The sequence below is a fragment of the Eleutherodactylus coqui genome, chromosome 5 (assembly GCF_035609145.1).
Source record: "Eleutherodactylus coqui strain aEleCoq1 chromosome 5, aEleCoq1.hap1, whole genome shotgun sequence".
Classification (NCBI taxonomy): Eukaryota; Metazoa; Chordata; class Amphibia; order Anura; family Eleutherodactylidae; genus Eleutherodactylus; species Eleutherodactylus coqui.
In genome coordinates this window covers 11,316,167-11,338,502 of record NC_089841.1, presented here as the reverse complement: position 1 = coordinate 11,338,502, position 22,336 = coordinate 11,316,167, and the positions used below count along the sequence as shown (strand labels likewise).

Below are 22,336 nucleotides of genomic sequence, written 5' to 3'. Positions count from 1 at the left end.
CTGTTGTACCACCTCTAGCTTGGATACGAGATGTGATACAGGCGAGCATGGAGGCTCTAGTACCCTGTTGTACCACCTCTAGCTTGGATACAGGATGCGATACGGGCAGGCATGGAGGCTCTAGTACCCTGTTGTACCACCTCTAGCTTGGATACAGGATGTGATACGGGCAGGCATGGAGGCTCTAGTACCCTGTTGGGATGTGACACGGATGGACATGGAGGCTCTAGTACCCTGTTGTACCACCTCTAGCTTGGATACAAGATGTGATACAGGCAGGCATGGAGGCTCTAGTACCCTGTTGTACCGCCTCTAGCTTGGATACAAGATGTGATACAGGCAGGCATGGAGGCTCTAGTACCCTGTTGTACCGCCTCTAGCTTGGATACAAGATGTGATACAGGCAGGCATGGAGGCTCTAGTACCCTGTTGTACCGCCTCTAGCTTGGATACAAGATGTGATACAGGCAGGCATGGAGGCTCTAGTACCCTGTTGTACCGCCTCTAGCTTGAATACAGGATGTGATACAGGCAGGCATGGAGGCTCTAGTACCCTATTGTACCACCTCTAGCTTGGATACAGGATGTGATATGGGCAGGCATGGAGGCTCTAGTACCCTGTTGGGATGTGACACGGATGGACATGGAGGCTCTAGTACCCTGTTGTACCGCCTCTAGCTTGGATACAAGATGTGATACGGGGGGCATTGGGGCTCTAGTACCCTGTTGGGATGTGACACGGATGGACAAGGAGACATACAGGCTCCATGTGGCATCCTGCAGCATATCGCTCCACATTTGCTGTAACTGATCTCTAGATTGTGTAAACTCGTCGGCTGTAGAAGTTGGTGTCCCAGATGGTCCCATACATGTTCTATTGGTGATAAATCTGCGACTGGGCAGCCACGGAAGTGTGACAATGTTGTGGGGGCTCCTGGGACCCCCTTGTGTGTGCGGCCGAGCATTATCCTGCTGGAAGCCGCCATGAGAGGAACACATGTGGCTGCAGGATGTCCTGAACACATCACTGAGCTCTCATTGTCCCTCATACCACCACTAGGGGGGGCCGACTGTTGTATGTGATGCACTCCCCCCAAACTATCACACCAGCAGGGGGCAGGATTGAAGCACTCACCCCGAGGTCTCTGGCCATTGGCAGCGCCCAAACTAAACCTAGATTAATTCCCCTCTGTAACGTCCAGCTTCATCGTTCACGACATCACTGCGAACAGAGGCGGCAGTGGGTGTCAGAGGCCGTACATGTAATGGGGGCCGCGAGACCAAATGTCCTTCAGCCAAACGTCTGAAAATAGTTACGACAGACATCTGGGTGTAACAAGGGCGCCCCCTGTCTCTGGATGGTGGACAATGAAACTGTTGGAGCTGCTGGTGCTTGTTGAACGATCAAGCGCTCCTCTTTACTGGTGGTCTGTAGGGGGCGTACTGAACCCAGTCACCTCTTGTGCCCCTCATCCACTGGTCCCAACACCTCCTAACAGTCTAATCAAATGCTCCTCTCTACTGGTGGTCTGTAGGGGGCGTCCTGATCCCAGTCACCTTGTGTGTTCCCATACACTAGTCCTAACACCTCCTGACAGTCTGATCAGACGCTCCTTTCTACTTGTGGTCTCTAGGGGGCGTCCTGGGCCCGGTCGCCTTGTGTGCCCTCATCCACTGGTCCCAACACCTCCTAACAGTCTGCTCAGACAGTCCTATCTACTGGTGGTCTGTAGGGGGCATCGTGAGCCCGGTCACCTTGTGTGCCCCCATCCACTGGTCCCAACACCTCCTAACAGTCTGGTCAGACGGTCCTCTCTACTGGTGGTCTGTAGGGGGCGTCCTGAGCCCAGCCACCTTCTGTGTTCCCATACACTAGTCCTAACACCTCCTGACAGTCTGATCAGACACTCCTTTCTACTGGTGGTCTGTAGGGGGCGTCCTGAGCCCGGTTTCCTTGTGTGCCCCCATCCACTGGTCCTAACACCTCCTAACAGTCTGGTCAGATGGTCCTCTCTACTGGTGATCTGTAGGGGGCGTCCTGAGCCCGGTTGCCTTGTGTGCCCCCATCCTCTGGTCCTAACACCTCCTAACAGTTTGGTCAGATGGTCCTCTCTACTGGTGGTCTGTAGGGGGCGTCCTGAGCCCAGCCACCTTCTGTGTTCCCATACACTAGTCCTAACACCTCCTGACAGTCTGATCAGACACTCCTTTCTACTGGTGGTCTGTAGGGGGCGTCCTGAGCCCGGTTGCCTTGTGTGCCCTCATCCACTGTTTCTAACACCCCCTAACAGTCTGGTCAGACACTCCTCTCTACTAGTGGTCTGTCAGGGCATCCTGAGCCCGGTTACCTTGTTTGCCATCACACATCCACTGGTCCCAACACATCCTAACAGTCTGGACAGATGCTCCTCTCTACTAGTGGTCTGTAGGGGGCGTCCTGAGCCCAGTCACCTTGTGTGCCCTCACACATCCATCGGTCCTATCAGTCTGGTCAGAACGGCCGGTGGGGTGCAATACGACCATCCACCTTCCCCCATCCCAATAATGCGCCCCTCTCAGACTCTGGTAACGGGGTGAAATCTCTTCTCTGCGTCGTAGAGGCGTCTAGTGGCCAACAAGCTCTACAAGCGGAAGAAGAGGTCACTGCACACAAGGAGCCTCCGAGAGCCTCTTATAGGCCAAGCGGGGAACTATTTGTAGGGTCTCTGGTGAGAAGACTGTTCATCTAATCACCACAACTCTCATCATCTACAGATCTGCCTGAGATGGAACCACATGCCGCGGTCTACAGCATAGTGATGGCACTTCATTAGGAGATGCTGGATAGCCTGGTATTTTGTGTCGGACATGATGCACCGTCTGCAGCTGCCCCCTCTCCCCACCTATCATGTGCTATATGTAGTACTAATGTCCTCCTATTCGGCATCTGTGATATCCTCTGTACTCTTCCTCCGGAGAGCTCAGGATCTCACAAGGGTGAGAGTTATTACCCATAATCCCCTGCCTTATAACACTTTGTGTCCCTTTAATAATGGTAAACATGCGCGGCTGTGTTGGCGCACAGCCTGGGATAAGAGCCATAATTGAGGCATTAATACGGCACCTGTCTGATGAATGGGGAGCGGCTGCTATTTGTAGCATCAATGCAAAACGCGGCGTCTTCAGAATCACAGCGGACGGAGAGGCGCAGGGCCTTTATTTAGACTGAATGCACATTGTGCCCATTATGCCAACCTCTCGGGATGTGGCTGCCCGCTCCTAGAGATGGCTGGCTCCTATTGTCACACCACATGCACTGTGCTGCAGAACGTCGCACTTGCTGGGGATTAATAGTGTAATAACATTGCGCATTCTGCACGCAGCGGGCCGTAATCAGGGTAATTGTGCCCATGTTGTACAGTTAGCAGGGCACCACTGATTGGATCAGTAAATCATCCCGATGCAGCAGGGCATCTCCGGGACTGGAAGACAGAAGCTCCAGCTTATAGAACACATAGCTTACTTTATACATGTGCCCAGCGATATGCCCTCCACACACCCAGCTTTATACATGTGCCCAGCGATGTGCCCTCCGCACACTGAGCTTTATACATGTGCCCAGCGATGTGCCCTCCGCACACTGAGCTTTATACATGTGCCCAGCGATGTGCCCTCCGCACACTGAGCTTTATACACATGCATGGTAATGTACACAGCTCTATACACATACCCAAATATGTGCCCTCCTCACACCTAGCTCTCTGCATATACCCAGTAATGTTCCCTCCTCACACCCAGCTCTATGCACATGCCCAGTGTTGTGCCCCCCTAACACTTAGCTCTATACATATGCCCAGTAGTGTTCCCTCCTCACACCCAGCTCTATGCACATGCCCAGTAGTGTTCCCTCCTCACACCTAGCTCTATGCACATGCCCAGTAATGTTCCCTCCTCACACCCAGCTCTATGCACATGCCCAGTGTTGTGCCCCCCTAACACCTAGCTCTATACATATGCCCAGTAGTGTTCCCTCCTCACACCCAGCTCTATGCACATGCCCAGTAGTGTTCCCTCCTCACACCCAGCTCTATGCACATGCCCAGTAATGTTCCCTCCTCACACCTAGCTCTATGCACATGCCCAGTAATGTTCCCTCCTCACACCTAGCTCTATACACATGCCCAGTAATGTTCCCTCCTCACACCCAGCTCTATGCACATGCCCAGTGTTGTGCCCCCCTAACACCTAGCTCTATACATATGCCCAGTAATGTTCCCTCCTCACACCTAGCTCTATGCACATGCCCAGTAATGTTCCCTCCTCACACCCAGCTCTATACACATGCCCAGTAATGTTCCCTCCTCACACCCAGCTCTATGCACATGCCCAGTAATGTTCCCTCCTCACACCCAGCTCTATACACATGCCCAGTAATGTTCCCTCCTCACACCTAGCTCTATACACATGCCCAGTGTTGTGCCCCCCTCACACCCAGCTCTATGCACATGCCCAGTAATGTTCCCTCCTCACACCCAGCTCTATGCACATGCCCAGTAATGTTCCCTCCTCACACCCAGCTCTATACACATGCCCAGTAATGTTCCCTCCTCACACCCAGCTCTATGCACATGCCCAGTAATGTTCCCTCCTCACACCCAGCTCTATACACATGCCCAGTAATGTTCCCTCCTCACACCTAGCTCTATACACATGCCCAGTGTTGTGCCCCCCTCACACCCAGCTCTATGCACATGCCCAGTAATGTTCCCTCCTCACACCCAGCTCTATGCACATGCCCAGTGATGTGCCCTCCTCACACCTAGCTCTCTGCATATACCCAGTAATGTTCCCTCCTCACACCCAGCTCTATACACATGCCCAGTAATGTTCCCTCCTCACACCCAGCTCTATACACATGCCCAGTAATGTTCCCTCCTCACACCCAGCTCTATGCACATGCCCAGTAATGTTCCCTCCTCACACCCAGCTCTATACACATGCCCAGTAATGTTCCCTCCTCACACCTAGCTCTATACATATGCCCAGTGATGTGCCCTCCTCACACCTAGCTCTATGCACATGCCCAGTAATGTTCCCTCCTCACACCTAGCTCTATGCACATGCCCAGTGATGTGCCCTCCTCACACCTAGCTCTATACATATGCCCAGTGATGTGCCCTCCTCACACCTAGCTCTATGCACATGCCCAGTAATGTTCCCTCCTCACACCTAGCTCTATACATATGCCCAGTGATGTGCCCTCCTCACACCTAGCTCTATGCACATGCCCAGTAATGTTCCCTCCTCACACCTAGCTCTATACATATGCCCAGTGATGTGCCCTCCTCACACCTAGCTCTATGCACATGCCCAGTAATGTTCCCTCCTCACACCTAGCTCTATGCACATGCCCAGTGATGTGCCCTCCTCACACCTAGCTCTATACATATGCCCAGTGATGTGCCCTCCTCACACCTAGCTCTATGCACATGCCCAGTAATGTTCCCTCCTCACACCTAGCTCTATACATATGCCCAGTAATGTTCCCTCCTCACACCCAGCTCTATGCACATGCCCAGTGATGTGCCTTCCTCATGTCTAGCTCTATACATATGCCCAGTAATGTTCCCTCCTCACACCTAGCTCTATGCACATGCCCAGTAATGTTCCCTCCTCACACCCAGCTCTATGCACATGCCCAGTGATGTGCCTTCCTCATGTCTAGCTCTATACATATGCCCAGTAATGTTCCCTCCTCACACCTAGCTCTATGCACATGCCCAGTGTTGTGCCCCCCTAACACCTAGCTCTATACATATGCCCAGTGATGTGCCCTCCTCACACCTAGCTCTATGCACATGCCCAGTAATGTTCCCTCCTCACACCTAGCTCTATACATATGCCCAGTAATGTTCCCTCCTCACACCTAGCTCTATGCACATGCCCAGTAATGTTCCCTCCTCACACCTAGCTCTATACATATGCCCAGTAATGTTCCCTCCTCACACCTAGCTCTATGCACATGCCCAGTAATGTTCCCTCCTCACACCTAGCTCTATACATATGCCCAGTAATGTTCCCTCCTCACACCCAGCTCTATGCACATGCCCAGTAATGTTCCCTCCTCACACCCAGCTCTATGCACATGCCCAGTGATGTGCCTTCCTCATGTCTAGCTCTATACATATGCCCAGTAATGTTCCCTCCTCACACCCAGCTCTATGCATATGCCCAGCGATGTGCCCCCTCACACCTAGCTCTACACATATGCCCAGTAATGTGCCCTCTTCACATCCAGCTCTATGCACATGCTCAATGATGTGCCGTCCTCACACCTAACTCTATGCATATGCCCAGTGATGTACCCTCCTCATACCTAGCTCTATACATGTGCTCAGTACTGTGCTTTCCTCACTATACACTTGCCCTGTAATGTGCCCTCCACACAGCAAGCTCTATTCACTTACACAGTGATGTGCCCTCCTCACACCTAGCTCTATACATATGCCCAGTAATGTGCCCCCCTCTCTATTCACTTACCCAGTGATGTGACCTCCTCACACCTAGCTCTATACATGTGCCCAGTAATGTGCCCCCCTCTCTATTCACTTACCCAGTGATGTGACCTCCTCACACCTAGCTCTATACATGTGCCCAGTAATGTGCCCTCCTCTCTATCCCCTTACCTAGTGATGTGCATTCCTCACAGCAAGCTCTATACATGTGCCCAGTGATGTGCCCTCCTACCACCGACCTCTATACATATTTATAGGGACATGCCCTCGTCACACTGAGCTCTATATATGTGCCCAGTGATGCGCCCTCCACATACCCAGGTCTATACATGTGCCCATCTCACACCAAGTTCTATAGCCATGCCCAGTGATGTGATGTGGAATTGGTCAACAGACGGCACAAATTCCATTTCAATTCCACAGCAAAATTTCCCATGTGAACAAGACCATGAAGGGACAATGGCATGATGCCCACCGCAACCCATGGTTGATCAACACACGAGTGCTGACTAAGAACCATGGAGCGACGTCCGGAGCCGTGACGGATCTCCTGCCTGGGAGTATGGGGGGTTTGCGCTCATTGCTTTGGCGTTGGGGTATAACCTGTATTCTTGCCATCCCTGGTCCGGAGCATTCATCGTGTCTCCGACTGTAGATAACGAGTCGTGTGATGCCGCTCACCCCAGGGGGAATGTGATATTACATGCCGAATGCACCAGCTCAGAGCTTTCTGTACGGATGGCCCAGACCGCCACCGATGTGATTAATGAGGCTTTTATCCAGACCCCATGATGTCTTATTTCTAAAGTAAACCTTCCATTAGCACCCGTCTCGCTGTATGACCTACATCTACATCCACGATCGGCGATGCGTCCGCTCCAGTGCATTAATCTCTGAGTACTAGAGGAATTGATGAGGTCAGAGTGATCGAGGTAGAGACCGTCACCCATCGCCTTACTCATGTTATCTAGTCTCCTGTCACTTATATCTCATTACATGGAAACCTACCACATCGAAGAGAACACTCTTGCTGAGCACTTCCTTCCATTAAACTATGCGCCTTTTTCTCTAAGCCACACCCCTTACAACAATAAGCGCCCCCCAGTGACCCCTTTACAATAATAGTGCCCCTCAATGAAAACTTCTCAGTAATAGTGTCTTTGAGCCACCCCATCACAGTAATAGTGACCCCCTCATAGTAATAGTGCCCATCAGCCACCCTCTCACGGTAGTTGTGCCCCTGAGTGGCCCCCTCTTAGTAATAATGCCTCTCAGCGATTCCCTCACATTAATAATGCCTCTCAGTTACCCCATCACAGTAATTGTGCCCCTTAGTGTCCCCTCACATTAATACTGCGTCTCAGCAACCCCTGCACAATAACAGTGCCCCTTAGTGGTCCCCTTACAGTAATAGAGCCCGTCAGTGACTCCCTCACAGTAATCGTGCCCCTTAGTGTCCCCTCACAATAATACTGCGTCTCAGCAACCCCCTCACAGTAATAGTGCCCCTTAGTGTCCCCCTCACAGTAATAGTGCCCCCCTCACAGTAATAGTGCCCCTTAGTGTCCCCCTCACAGTAATACTACCCCTTAGTGTCCCCCTCACAGTAATACTGCCCCTTAGTGTCCCCCTCACAGTAATACTGCCCCTTAGTGTCCCCCTCACAGTAATAGTGCGCCTTAGTGTCCCCCTCACAGTAATAGTGCCCTCCTCACAGTAATAGTGCCCCTTAGTGTCCCCCTCACAGTAATAGAGCCCATCAGTGACTCCCTCACAATAATAGTGCCCCTTACTATCTCCCTCACAGTAAAAGAGCCCATCAGTGACTCCCTCGCAGCAATAGTGCCCCTTAGTGTCCCCCTCACAATAATACTCCGTCTCAGCAACCCTTTCACAGTAATGGTGCCCCTTAGTGTCCCCCTCACAGTAATAGTGCCCCTTAGTGTCACACTCAGAATAATAGTGCCCCTTAGTGTCCCATTCACAGTAATAGTGCCCCTTAGTGTCCCCCTCACAGTAAAAGAGACCATCAGTGACATCCTCACAACTATAGTGCCCCTTAGTGTCCCCCTTACAGTAAAAGAGCCCATCAGTGACTCCCTCACAGCAATAGTCCCCCTCACAGTAATAGAGCCCATCAGTGACTCCCTCACAGTAATCGTGCCCTTTAGTGTCCCCCTCACATTAATACTGTGTCTCAGCAACCCCTTCACAGTAATAGTGTCCCACTCACAGTAATAGTGCCCCTTAGCGTCCCCCTCACAGTAATAGTGCCCCTTAGTGTCCCCCTCACATTAATACTGCGTCTCACCAATCCCTTCACAGTAATAGTGCCCCTTAGTGTCCCCCTCACAGTAATAGTGCCCCTTAGTGTCCCCCTCACAGTAATAGTGCCCCTTAGTGCCCCCCTCACATTAAAATTGCCCCTTAGTGTACCCCTCACTGTAATAGAGCCAATCAGTGACTCCCTCACAACAATAGTGTCCCTTAGTTTCCCCCTCACAGTAATAGAGCCCATCAGGGACTCTCTCACAGTAATCGTGCCCTTTAGTGTCCCCCTCACATTAATACTGTGTCTCAGCAACCCCTTCACAGTAATAGTGTCCCACTCACAGTAACAGTGCCCCTTAGCGTCCCCCTCACAGTAATAGTGCCCTTTAGTGTCCCCCTCACATTAATACGGCGTCTCACCAATCCCTTCACAGTAATAGTGCCCCTTAGTGTCCCCCTCACAGTAATAGTGCCCCTTAGTGTCCCCCTCACAGTAATAGTGCCCCTTAGTGTCACACTCAGAATAATAGTGCCCCTTAGTGTCCCCCTCACAGTAAAAGAGACCATCAGTGACATCATCACAACTATAGTGTCCCCCTTACAGTAAAAGAGCCCATCAGTGACTCCCTCACATCAATAGACCCCCTCACAGTAATAGAGCCCATCAGTGACTCCCTCACAGTAATCGTGCCCTTTAGTGTCCCCCTCACATTAATACTGTGTCTCAGCAACCCCTTCACAGTAATAGTGTCCCACTCACAGTAATAGTGCCCCTTAGCGTCCCCCTCACAGTAATACTGCGTCTCACCAATCCCTTCACAGTAATAGTGCCCCTTAGTGTCCCCCTCACAGTAATAGTGCCCCTTAGTGTCCCCCTCACAGTAATAGTGCCCCTTAGTGCCCCCCTCACATTAAAATTGCCCCTTAGTGTACCCCTCACTGTAATAGAGCCAATCAGTGACTCCCTCACAACAATAGTGTCCCTTAGTGTCCCCCTCACAGTAATAGAGCCCATCAGGGACTCTCTCACAGTAATCGTGCCCTTTAGTGTCCCCCTCACATTAATACTGTGTCTCAGCAACCCCTTCACAGTAATAGTGTCCCACTCACAGTAACAGTGCCCCTTAGCGTCCCCCTCACAGTAATAGTGCCCTTTAGTGTCCCCCTCACATTAATACGGCGTCTCACCAATCCCTTCACAGTAATAGTGCCCCTTAGTGTCCCCCTCACAGTAATAGTGCCCCTTAGTGTCACACTCAGAATAATAGTGCCCCTTAGTGTCCCATTCACAGTAATAGTGCCCCTTAGTGTCCCCCTCACAGTAAAAGAGACCATCAGTGACATCCTCACAACTATAGTGCCCCTTAGTGTCCCCCTTACAGTAAAAGAGCCCATCAGTGACTCCCTCACAGCAATAGACCCCCTCACAGTAATAGAGCCCATCAGTGACTCCCTCACAGTAATCGTGCCCTTTAGTGTCCCCCTCACATTAATACTGTGTCTCAGCAACCCCTTCACAGTAATAGTGTCCCACTCACAGTAATAGTGCCCCTTAGCGTCCCCCTCACAGTAATACTGCGTCTCACCAATCCCTTCACAGTAATAGTGCCCCTTAGTGTCCCCCTCACAGTAATAGTGCCCCTTAGTGTCCCCCTCACAGTAATAGTGCCCCTTAGTGCCCCCCTCACATTAAAATTGCCCCTTAGTGTACCCCTCACTGTAATAGAGCCAATCAGTGACTCCCTCACAACAATAGTGTCCCTTAGTGTCCCCCTCACAGTAATAGAGCCCATCAGGGACTCTCTCACAGTAATCGTGCCCTTTAGTGTCCCCCTCACATTAATACTGTGTCTCAGCAACCCCTTCACAGTAATAGTGTCCCACTCACAGTAACAGTGCCCCTTAGCGTCCCCCTCACAGTAATAGTGCCCTTTAGTGTCCCCCTCACATTAATACGGCGTCTCACCAATCCCTTCACAGTAATAGTGCCCCTTAGTGTCCCCCTCACAGTAATAGTGCCCCTTAGTGTCACACTCAGAATAATAGTGCCCCTTAGTGTCCCATTCACAGTAATAGTGCCCCTTAGTGTCCCCCTCACAGTAAAAGGGACCATCAGTGACATCCTCACAACTATAGTGCCCCTTAGTGTCCCCCTTACAGTAAAAGAGCCCATCAGTGACTCCCTCACAGCAATAGACCCCCTCACAGTAATAGAGCCCATCAGTGACTCCCTCACAGTAATCGTGCCCTTTAGTGTCCACCTCACATTAATACTGTGTCTCAGCAACCCCTTCACAGTAATAGTGTCCCACTCACAGTAATAGTGCCCCTTAGCGTCCCCCTCACAGTAATAGTGCCCCTTAGTGTCCCCCTCACATTAATACTGCGTCTCACCAATCCCTTCACAGTAATAGTGCCCCTTAGTGTCCCCCTCACAGTAATACTGCCCCTTAGTGTCCCCCTCACAGTAATAGTGCCCCTTACTGCCCCCCTCACATTAAAATTGCCCCTTAGTGTACCCCTCACTGTAATAGAGCCAATCAGTGACTCCCTCACAACAATAGTGTCCCTTAGTGTCCCCCTCACAGTAATAGAGCCCATCAGGGACTCTCTCACAGTAATCGTGCCCTTTAGTGTCCCCCTCACATTAATACTGTGTCTCAGCAACCCCTTCACAGTAATAGTGTCCCACTCACAGTAACAGTGCCCCTTAGCGTCCCCCTCACAGTAATAGTGCCCTTTAGTGTCCCCCTCACATTAATACGGCGTCTCACCAATCCCTTCACAGTAATAGTGCCCCTTAGTGTCCCCCTCACAGTAATAGTGCCCCTTAGTGCCCCCCTCACATTAAAATTGCCCCTTAGTGTACCTCTAACTGTAATAGAGCCAATCAGTGACTCCCTTACAACAATAGTGCCCCTTCGTGTCCCCCTCACAGTAATAGAGCCCATCAGTGACTCCCTCACAGTTATCGTGCCCCGTAGTATCCCCCTTACATTAATACTGCGTCTCACCAATCCCTTCACAGTAATAGTGCCCCTTTAGTGTCCCCCTCACAGTAATGCCTCTCAGTGACCCCTTCACAGTAATTGTGCTTCTTGGTGTCCCCCTCACAGTAATAGAGCCCATCAGTGACTCCTTCACAGTCATAGTGCCCCTTATTGTCCCCCTCAGTCATAGTGCCCCTTAGTGTCCCCCTCACAGTAATAGTGCCCCTTAGTGTCCCCCTCACAGTAATAGTGCCCCTTAGTGTCCCCCTCACAGTAATAGTGCCCCTTAGTGTCCCCCTCACAGTAATAGTGCCCCTTAGTGTCCCCCTCACAGTAATAGTGCCCCTTAGTGTCTCCCTCACAGTAATAGTGCCCCTTAGTGGCCCCCTGACAGTAATAGAGCCCGTTAGTGACTCCCTCACAGTAATAGAGCCCGTTAGTGACTCCCTCACAGTAATAGTGCCCCTTAGTGTCCCCCTCACAGCAGTGATGCCTCTAAGGGACCTTCTCGTTTTACATGTGAATGGCTGCTTTTGTTTGCAGCCAGGGATTCTGTCACAGCTCTGTTTCAGCAGTTGTCATGGCATCCCCAAGTGTAGTGATAGGGCGTGTACAATAATGCCATGTGAACAGTCCCTAATAGTGCCCCCTAGTGATCCCCTTACAGTAATACTACCCCCGCATACCCCTCTTGATAATAATGCACCCACGTCCCCCCAGTAATAATATTTGACTCCCCCGCCACATCAGCCGGCACTGCTACGGCCCCCCATTCACTATCGGGTTGCGTAATCATGTCGTACAGCTGAGACAAAAGACATATCCACATGAAAGCGGGGCCCCCGAGGGCCCAATAAAGATCCTCTATGGTTAAAGCAACACATAGTTGGGGGGTTGTTGGAGTTAGTGAGGATGTGTGGCTGTCCCCAAGTGATATTAACTCCTTCCCCCCTGAATGTGGAGGTGACTGGTGTAGAGAGCATTCTCGGTCGCACCATCTCCGTTCCGCACCCCGAGCCGCTCGCTTCTCTTCCATCAACTCCAAGAAAACAATACTGAACCCATCATCCAGGCATGTGAAGAGGAAACAAGCAGCCATCTGCTCCCACCGTGGTGTTCCTGATCCGCCACGCGACTTTACAGCCCCGGAGCCATCATCCGAAATGTTACGTCTTCTCAGCTGTCGGTGGAAATGCCATTAGCAGCATTCAGACCAGCATGTTCTTCTTATTCCTGACTGACCCTCAGAGTTTACACAGATTGTATATGACGGATGGAATGCCGCGGGGAAGGAAGCGTCAACAGCCGCGATGAGCATGTCAGCAGCCGATACCAGTATCAGAACGGCAGAGACATCTCGAGAAGTCTGCAGAGGCCCCTTCCCTTAATCACCAGTGAATGTCCCGAGGGCGTCCTTGTGTATACGGACATCTGTACAGAATGCCCGCACTTCATTACTGAAAATTGATTTCTGGGAAGATGCCCTAAAAGTCCCCTTACCACTGATCACATTGATCTTCAGAGCTGTACTCCTCTTTAGTTACATCCTGTATTGTCCTCCAGAGCTGCACTCACTATTCTGCTGGTGGAGTCACTGTGTACATACATTACTTATCCTGTACTGACCCTGAGTTACATCCTGTATTATACTCCAGAGCTGCACTCACTATTCTGCTGGTAGTCACTGTATACATACATTACTTATCCTGTACTGCTCCTGAGTTACATCCTGTGTTATACTCCAGAGCTGCACTCACTATTCTGCTGGTGGAGTCACTGTGTACATACATTACTTATCCTGTACTGACCCTGAGTTACATCCTGTATTATACCCCAGAGCTGCACTCACTATTCTGCTGGTGGAGTCACTGTGTACATACATTACTTATCCTGTACTGACCCTGAGTTACATCCTGTATTATACTCCAGAGCTGCACTCACTATTCTGCTGCTGGAGTCACTGTATACATACAATACTTATCCTGTACTGACCCTGAGTTACATCCTGTATTATACTCCAGAGCTGCACTCACTATTCTGCTGCTGGAGTCACTGTGTACATACATTACTTATCCTGTACTGACCCTGAGTTACATCCTGTATTATACTCCAGAGCTGCACTCACTATTCTGCTGGTAGTCACTGTATACATACATTACTTATCCTGTACTGCTCCTGAGTTACATCCTGTGTTATACTCCAGAGCTGCACTCACTATTCTGCTGGTGGAGTCACTGTGTACATACATTACTTATCCTGTACTGACCCTGAGTTACATCCTGTATTATACACCAGAGCTGCACTCACTATTCTGCTGGTGCAGTCACTGTGTACATACATTACTTATCCTGTACTGACCCTGAGTTACATCCTGTATTATACTCCAGAGCTGCACTCACTATTCTGCTGCTGGAGTCACTGAGTATATACATTACTTATCCTGTACTGATCCTGAGTTACATCTTGTATTATACTCCAGAGCTGCACTCACTATTCTGCTGCTGGAGTCACTGTGTACATATACGAACGCCCACTTACATGGAGCGATGATCGCTCAAAAATTGCTAAAAATCGATCATTTGAGCGATAATCGTTGCGTCTAAACGTGCGCCCATGGTGCGCTTTTCGTGCACTGCTAGCTGATCGTTAAATTCAGGCCAACATGAAAATCGTCTATCAGCAGTTCTCCGCGGGGAGTGCTAATAGCATTGTTTTCTATCAGAGAACAAAGGAGCTGAATGCAGATAAGAGCCCTCCAGCTATTAACTGCTTTCAGGGAAGGCTTCATTTGCAAACTAATAAGCTATTAAGCTGAGCAGCTACTTAATAGTTTATGCAAAATGATCCCTCAGAGCCGTCACTCAGACTGTGGTAGGAGGGATCATCGCTCCGTGTAAATGGGCCGTTACTTATCCTGTACTGATCGGAATCTCTGTTACGTCTTTAGTTATAATGATTTTTCTCTTTGTGTTTCAGGAGAAGAAGGGACAGGAAGTTCCTAAAGGCCCGGAGGTGGAAGTAGCCAAACTGGACAAGTTACTTTCCCTGGTCAGAGAACCAGATAACAAGCCTGAGAAGTGAGGGATCCACCGGGTCAATATCTGGTCCTCCAGTGAATCTGGAACATTCCGACTCCTTGTGTTTATAATAAATCCTTATGTATTATGTGGGTGAGGTCTTCTATCACGTATATTACCACCGCTGGAGTCATAAATCCATCCCAGCCCCCTGATGATATCGGATTGTTGCCCCTTGACCAAGCTTACTGTGAACAAAGAGATGCCTTCCAGTGTAACAAGAATATAGTGATCATATCCTAACTAAACCCCCAGAGAGGGGAGGAGCTTCAATAGGGGGAGGAGCCTGCAGATATTCTGTAATATATTACCCTTATGACCTAGAACAAGCTTTGGAACAGCAGAGTTATGAATCTGTCCTTAAGGACTTTTGGGCTGAGCAGTTGCATCTCCCCATTTGGCTTCTTGCACATGGCAGGGCTGTGGGACTAGGACTACTTCCCACTGAGTTGACTATCTCTAGTGTTAGCATCAGCTTCAATGTGCCTCCATCTATGTGGTCCGCTGTTCTGCTTCACCCTTTGGCCCTATTTCTCTCTGCTAATTTACCGCATTGGCTCATTATAAAGTCACAGGTAGATTACAAGTTTGATTATACAAAAGATGAAAAGGGAGGTGGAGAAGATGACAGAGCAGGGCACATGGATGAGGTGGAGAAGAAGACAGAGCAGGGCACATGGATGAGGTGGAGAAGAAGACAGAGCAGGGCACATGGATGAGGTGGAGAAGAAGACAGAGCAGGGCACATGGATGAGGTGGAGAAGAAGACAGAGCAGGGCACATGGATGAGGTGGAGAAGAAGACAGAGCCGGGCACATGGATGAGGTGGAGAAGAAGACAGAGCAGGGCACATGGATGAGGTGGAGAAGAAGACAGAGCAGGGCACGGTGGATGAGATGGAGAAGACGACAGAGCAGGGCGCATGGATGAGGTGGAGGAGAAGACAGAGTGAAGGGAATGATGGAGAAGAGGACAGAGTAGGTGAATAGGAAGACACAGTGGAGGAGGTGGAAAGGAAAACAGTGCAGGTGGTGGTGGAGGAGGTGCTGAGCGAGACTTAGAGTAGGGGATGCTGGAGGAGATAGAGAGCATGATATAGGGCAGGGAATGTTGAAGGAGGTGGAGAGGAAGACAGAGCAGGGGAAAGCAGAGGAGGGAGGAGTAAGGTATAGGAGGAGGAGATATAGGGGAAGACAGAGCAAGGGACGGCGGAGGAGGTGGAAGGGACGACAGAGCAGGGAACGGTGGAGGAGGAGATATAATGGAAGACAGAGCAAGGGACGGCGCAGGAGGTGGAGGGGAGGACAGAGAAAGGGACGGCGGAGAAGGTGGAGGGGAGGACAGAGCAGGGGACGGCGGAGGAAGTAGAGGGGAAGACAGAGCAGGGGACGGCGGAGGAGGTGGAGGGGAGGACAGACCAAGGGACAGCGGAGGAGGTGGAGGGGAGGACAGAGCAGGGGACGGCGGAGGAGGTGGAGGGGAAGACAGAGCAGGGGACGGCGGAGGAGGTGGAGGGGAGGACAGAGCAGGGGACGGCGGAGGAGGTGGAGGGGAAGACAGAGCAGGGGATGGCGGAGGAGGTGGAGGGGAGGACAGAGCAGGGGACGGCGGAGGAAGTAGAGGGGAAGACAGAGCAGGGGACAGCGAAGGAGGTGGAGGGGAGGACAGACCAAGGGACAGCGGAGGAGGTGGAGGGGAGGACAGAGCAGGGGACGGCGGAGGAGGTGGAGGGGAAGACAGAGCAGGGGACGGCGGAGGAGGTGGAGGGGAGGACAGAGCAGGGGACGGCGGAGGAGGTGGAGGGGAGGACAGAGCAGGGGACGGCGGAGGAGGTGGAGGGGAAGACAGAGCAGGGGACGGCGGAGGTGGAGGGGAGGACAGAGCAGGGGACGGCGGAGGAGGTGGAGGGGAAGACAGAGCAGGGGACGGCGGAGGAGGTGGAGGGGAGGACAGACCAAGGGACGACGGAGGAGGTGGAGGGGAGGACAGAGCAGGGGACGGCGGAGGAGGTGGAAGAGAAGACAGAGCAGGGGACGGCGGAGGAGGTGGAGGGGAAGACAGAGCAGGGGGCGGCAGAGGAGGTGGAGGGGAGGACAGAGCAGGGGACGGCGGAGGAGGTGGAGGGGAAGACAGAGCAGGGGATGGCGGAGGAGGTGGAGGGGAGGACAGAGCAGGGGACGGCGGAGGAGGTGGAGGGGAAGACAGAGCAGGGGACGGCGGAGGAGGTGGAGGGGAGGACAGACCAAGGGACGGCGGAGGAGGTGGAGAGGAGGACAGAGCAGGGGACGGCGGAGGAGGTGGAGGGGAAGACAGAGCAGGGGACGGCGGAGGAGGTGGAGGGGAGGACAGACCAAGGGACGGCGGAGGAGGTGGAGGGGAGGACAGAGCAGGGGACGGCGGAGGAGGTGGAGGGGAAGACAGAGCAGGGGACGGCGGAGGAGGTGGAGGGGAAGACAGAGCAGGGGACGGCGGAGGAGGTGGAGGGGAGGACAGAGCAGGGGACGGCGGAGGAGGTGGAGGGGATGACAGAGCAGGGGACGGCGGAGGTGGAGGGGAGGACAGAGCAGGGGACGGCGAAGGAGGTGGAGGGGAAGACAGAGCAGGGGACGGCGGAGGAGGTGGAGGGGAGGACAGACCAAGGGACGACGGAGGAGGTGGAGGGGAGGACAGAGCAGGGGGCGGCGAAGGAGGTGGAGGGGAGGACAGAGCAGGGGACGGCGGAGGAGGTGGAGGGGAAGACAGAGCAGGGGACGGCGGAGGAGGTGGAGGGGAGGACAGAGCAGGGGACGGCGGGGGAGGTGGAGGGGAGGACAGAGCAGGGGACGGCGGAGGAGGTGGAGGGGAAGACAAAGCAGGGGACGGCGGAGGAGGTGGAGGGGAGGACAGACCAAGGGACGGCGGAGGAGGTGGAGGGGAGGACAGAGCAGGGGACGGCGGAGGAGGTGGAGGGGAAGACAGAGCAGGGGACGGCGGAGGAGGTGGAGGGGAAGACAGAGCAGGGGACGGCGGAGGAGGTGGAGGGGAAGACAGAGCAGGGGACGGCGGAGGAGGTGGAGGGGAAGACAGAGCAGGGGACGGCGGAGGAGGTGGAGGGGAAGACAGAGCAGGGGGTGGCGGAGGGGAAGACAGAGCAGGGGACGGCGGAGGAGGTGGAGGGGAAGACAGAGCAGGGGACGGCGGAGGAGGTGGAGGGGAAGACAGAGCAGGGGACGGCGGAGGAGGTGGAGGGGAAGACAGAGCAGGTTATGGTGGAGGGGAAAACAGAGCAGGGGATGGCGGAGGATGTGGAGGGGAAAACAGCAGGGGACGGCGGAGGAGGTGGAGGGAAAGACAGAGCAGGGGACGGCGGAGGAGGTGGAGGGGAGGACAGAGCAGGGGACGGTGGAGGGGAAGACAGAGCAGGGGACGGCGGAGGAGGTGGAGGGGAAGACAGAGCAGGGGACGGCGGGACGGTGGAGGAGGTGGAGGGGAAGACAGGGCAGGGGGCGGCGGAGGAGGTGGAGGGGAAGACAGGGCAGGGGGCGGTGGAGGAGGTGGAGGGGAAGACAGAGCAGGGGGCGGCGGAGGAGGTGGAGGGGAAGACAGAGCAGAGGAGGTGGAGGGGAAGACAGAGCAGGGGACGGCGGAGAAGGTGGAGGGGAAGACAGAGCAGGTGATGGTGGAGGGGAAAACAGAGCAGGGGATGGCGGAGGATGTGGAGGGGAAAGCAGAGTAGGGGACAGCGGAGGATGTGGAGGGGAAAACAGAGCAGGGGACGACGGAGGAGGTGGAGGAGGTGGAGGGAAAGACAGAGCAGGGGACGGCGAAGGAGGTGGAGGGGAGGACAGACCAAGGGACAGCGGAGGAGGTGGAGGGGAGGACAGAGCAGGGGACGGCGGAGGAGGTGGAGGGGAAGACAGAGCAGGGGACGGCGGAGGAGGTGGAGGGGAGGACAGAGCAGGGGACGGCGGAGGAGGTGGAGGGGAGGACAGAGCAGGGGACGGCGGAGGAGGTGGAGGGGAAGACAGAGCAGGGGACGGCGGAGGTGGAGGGGAGGACAGAGCAGGGGACGGCGGAGGAGGTGGAGGGGAAGACAGAGCAGGGGACGGCGGAGGAGGTGGAGGGGAGGACAGACCAAGGGACGACGGAGGAGGTGGAGGGGAGGACAGAGCAGGGGACGGCGGAGGAGGTGGAAGAGAAGACAGAGCAGGGGACGGCGGAGGAGGTGGAGGGGAAGACAGAGCAGGGGGCGGCAGAGGAGGTGGAGGGGAGGACAGAGCAGGGGACGGCGGAGGAGGTGGAGGGGAAGACAGAGCAGGGGATGGCGGAGGAGGTGGAGGGGAGGACAGAGCAGGGGACGGCGGAGGAGGTGGAGGGGAAGACAGAGCAGGGGACGGCGGAGGAGGTGGAGGGGAGGACAGACCAAGGGACGGCGGAGGAGGTGGAGGGGAGGACAGAGCAGGGGACGGCGGAGGAGGTGGAGGGGAAGACAGAGCAGGGGACGGCGGAGGAGGTGGAGGGGAGGACAGACCAAGGGACGGCGGAGGAGGTGGAGGGGAGGACAGAGCAGGGGACGGCGGAGGAGGTGGAGGGGAAGACAGAGCAGGGGACGGCGGAGGAGGTGGAGGGGAAGACAGAGCAGGGGACGGCGGAGGAGGTGGAGGGGAAGACAGAGCAGGGGACGGCGGAGGAGGTGGAGGGGAGGACAGAGCAGGGGAGGGCGGAGGAGGTGGAGGGGAAGACAAAGCAGGGGACGGCGGAGGAGGTGGAGGGGAGGACAGACCAAGGGACGGCGGAGGAGGTGGAGGGGAGGACAGAGCAGGGGACGGCGGAGGAGGTGGAGGGGAGGACAGAGCAGGGGACGGTGGAGGGGAAGACAGAGCAGGGGACGGCGGAGGAGGTGGAGGGGAAGACAGAGCAGGGGACGGCGGAGGAGGTGGAGGGGAAGACAGGGCAGGGGGCGGCGGAGGAGGTGGAGGGGAAGACAGGGCAGGGGGCGGCGGAGGAGGTGGAGGGGAAGACAGAGCAGGGGGCGGCGGAGGAGGTGGAGGGGAAGACAGAGCAGAGGAGGTGGAGGGGAAGACAGAGCAGGGGACGGCGGAGGAGGTGGAGGGGAGGACAGAGCAGGGGAGGGCGGAGGAGGTGGAGGGGAAGACAAAGCAGGGGACGGCGGAGGAGGTGGAGGGGAGGACAGACCAAGGGACGGCGGAGGAGGTGGCGGGGAGGACAGAGCAGGGGACGGCGGAGGAGGTGGAGGGGAAGACAGAGCAGGGGACGGCGGAGGAGAAGACAGAGCAGGGGACGGCGGAGGAGGCGGAGGAGAAGACAGAGCAGGGGACGGCGGAGGAGGTGGAGGGGAAGACAGAGCAGGGGACGGCGGAGGAGGTGGTGGGGAAGACAGAGCAGGGGACGGCGGAGGAGGTGGAGGGGAAGACAGAGCAGGGGGTGGCGGAGGGGAAGACAGAGCAGGGGACGGCGGAGGAGGTGGAGGGGAAGACAGAGCAGGGGACGGCGGAGGAGGTGGAGGAGAAGACAGAGCAGGGGACGGCGGAGGAGGTGGAGGGGAAGACAGAGCAGGGGACGGCGGAGGAGGTGGAGGGGAAGACAGAGAAAGGGACGGCGGAGGAGGTGGAGGGGAAGACAGAGCAGGTGATGGTGGAGGGGAAAACAGAGCAGGGGATGGCGGAGGATGTGGAGCGGAAAGTAGAGTAGGGGACGGCGGAGGAGGTGAAGGGGAAAACAGAGCAGGGGACTGCGGAGGAGGTGGAGGGAAAGACAGAGCAGGGGACGGCGGAGGAGGTGGAGGGGAGGACAGAGCAGGGGACGGCGGAGGAGGTGGAGGGGAGGACAGAGCAGGGGACGGCGGAGGAGGTGGAGGGGAAGACAGAGCAGGGGACGGCGGAGGAGGTGGAGGAGAGGACTGAGCAGGGGACGGCGGAGGAGGTGGAGGGGAAGACAGGGCAGGGGGCGGCGGAGGAGGTGGAGGGGAAGACAGGGCAGGGGGCGGCGGAGGAGGTGGAGGGGAAGACAGAGCAGGGGACGGCGGAGAAGGTGGAGGGGAAGACAAGAGCAGGTGATGGTGGAGGGGAAAACAGAGCAGGGGATGGCGGAGGATGTGGAGGGGAAAGTAGAGTAGGGGACAGCGGAGGATGTGGAGGGGAAAACAGAGCAGGGGACGACGGAGGAGGTGGAGGAGGTGGAGGGAAAGACAGAGCAGGGGACGTCGGAGGAGGTGGAGGGGAAGATAGAGCAGGGGATGGTGGAGGGGAAAACAGAGCAGGGGACGGCGGAGGATGTGGAGGGGAAAACAGAGCAGGGGACGGTGCAGGAGTTGGAAAGGAAATTAGAGCAGGGGACCATGAAGGAGGTGGAGGGGAAGACAGGGCAGGGGGGAGTAAGACAGTGCAGGGGACAGCAGAGGAGGGAGGAGTAACGTATAGGAGGAGGAGATATAGGGGAAGACAGAGCAAGGGACGGCTGAGGAGGTGGAAGGGAAGACAGAGCAGGGAACGGTGGAGGAGGAGATATAATGGAAGACAGAGCAAGGGACGGCGGAGGAGGTGGAGGGGAGGACAGAGCAGGGGAGGGCGGAGGAGGTGGAGGGGAAGACAGAGCAGGGGACGGCGGAGGAGGTGGAGGGGAAGACAGAGCAGGGGACGGCGGAGGAGGTGGAGGGGAAGACAGAGCAGGGGACGGCGGAGGAGGTGGAGGGGGAAGACAGAGCAGGGGACGGCGGAGGAGGTGGAGGGGAAGACAGAGCAGGGGTCGGCGGAGGAGGTGGAGGGGAAGACAGAGCAGGGGACGGCGGAGGAGGTGGAGGGGAAGACAGAGCAGGGGACGGCGGAGGAGGTGGAGGGGAAGACAGAGCAGGGGATAGTGGAGGGAAAAACAGAGCAGGGGACGGCGGTGGATGTGGAGGGGAAAGTAGAGCAGGGGACGGTGCAGGAGTTGGAAAGGAAATTAGAGCAGGAGACCATGAAGGAGGTGGAGGGGAAGACAGATCAGGGGATTGCGGAGGAGGTGGAGGGGAAGACAGAGCAGGAGACTGCAGTGGAGGTGGAGGGGAAAACAGAGCAGGGGACGGTGCAGGAGTTGGAAAGGAAATTAGAGGAGGGGACTGTTAAGGAGGTGGAGGGGAAGACAGAGCAGGGGACGGTGGAGGAGAAGACTCAGAACACAAGGGAGACAGTGCTGGAGCAGATGTGATAGCGAGTCAGTGTGTGAGACATGAAGCTGAGACAGAACCAGATTGTAGCATCACTGAAAACAATCTGCTGTTCCCTGTTATCTGCCACTTCAGCCTAGTGAGGGGCTGACTGTGGAACATGTGAATACATTCTGTGCTCCATTATCAGCTATGTACTGTATGATACAACTGATATCAGCGGCTCCTCTTATACCGCTGTACTATAATAGTATCACAGTTGCTGATGGGAGTCTGAACATCCTCTGTGCTGCTGTGAGCCACCTCCCTACATCCTCTGGCAGGTAGAGGAGTGAATCCAGTAGAACAATATACCGGGGG

The 22,336-nt window shown here is 55.0% G+C and overlaps 1 protein-coding gene across 1 annotated transcript in view; it reads left to right on the top strand.

Annotated features, from left to right (window-relative positions):
* The window catches only part of DNAI1 (dynein axonemal intermediate chain 1), a 138,824-nt gene extending 123,904 nt beyond the window's left edge, over positions 1 to 14,920 (top strand). The window contains exon 21 of the mRNA XM_066601824.1: positions 14,732 to 14,920. Coding sequence (XP_066457921.1) covers positions 14,732 to 14,836 — 105 coding nt within the window. The 3' untranslated portion in view covers positions 14,837 to 14,920. The remainder of the gene's footprint in view (positions 1 to 14,731) is intronic.
* The last annotated feature ends 7,416 nt before the right edge of the window (positions 14,921 to 22,336 follow it).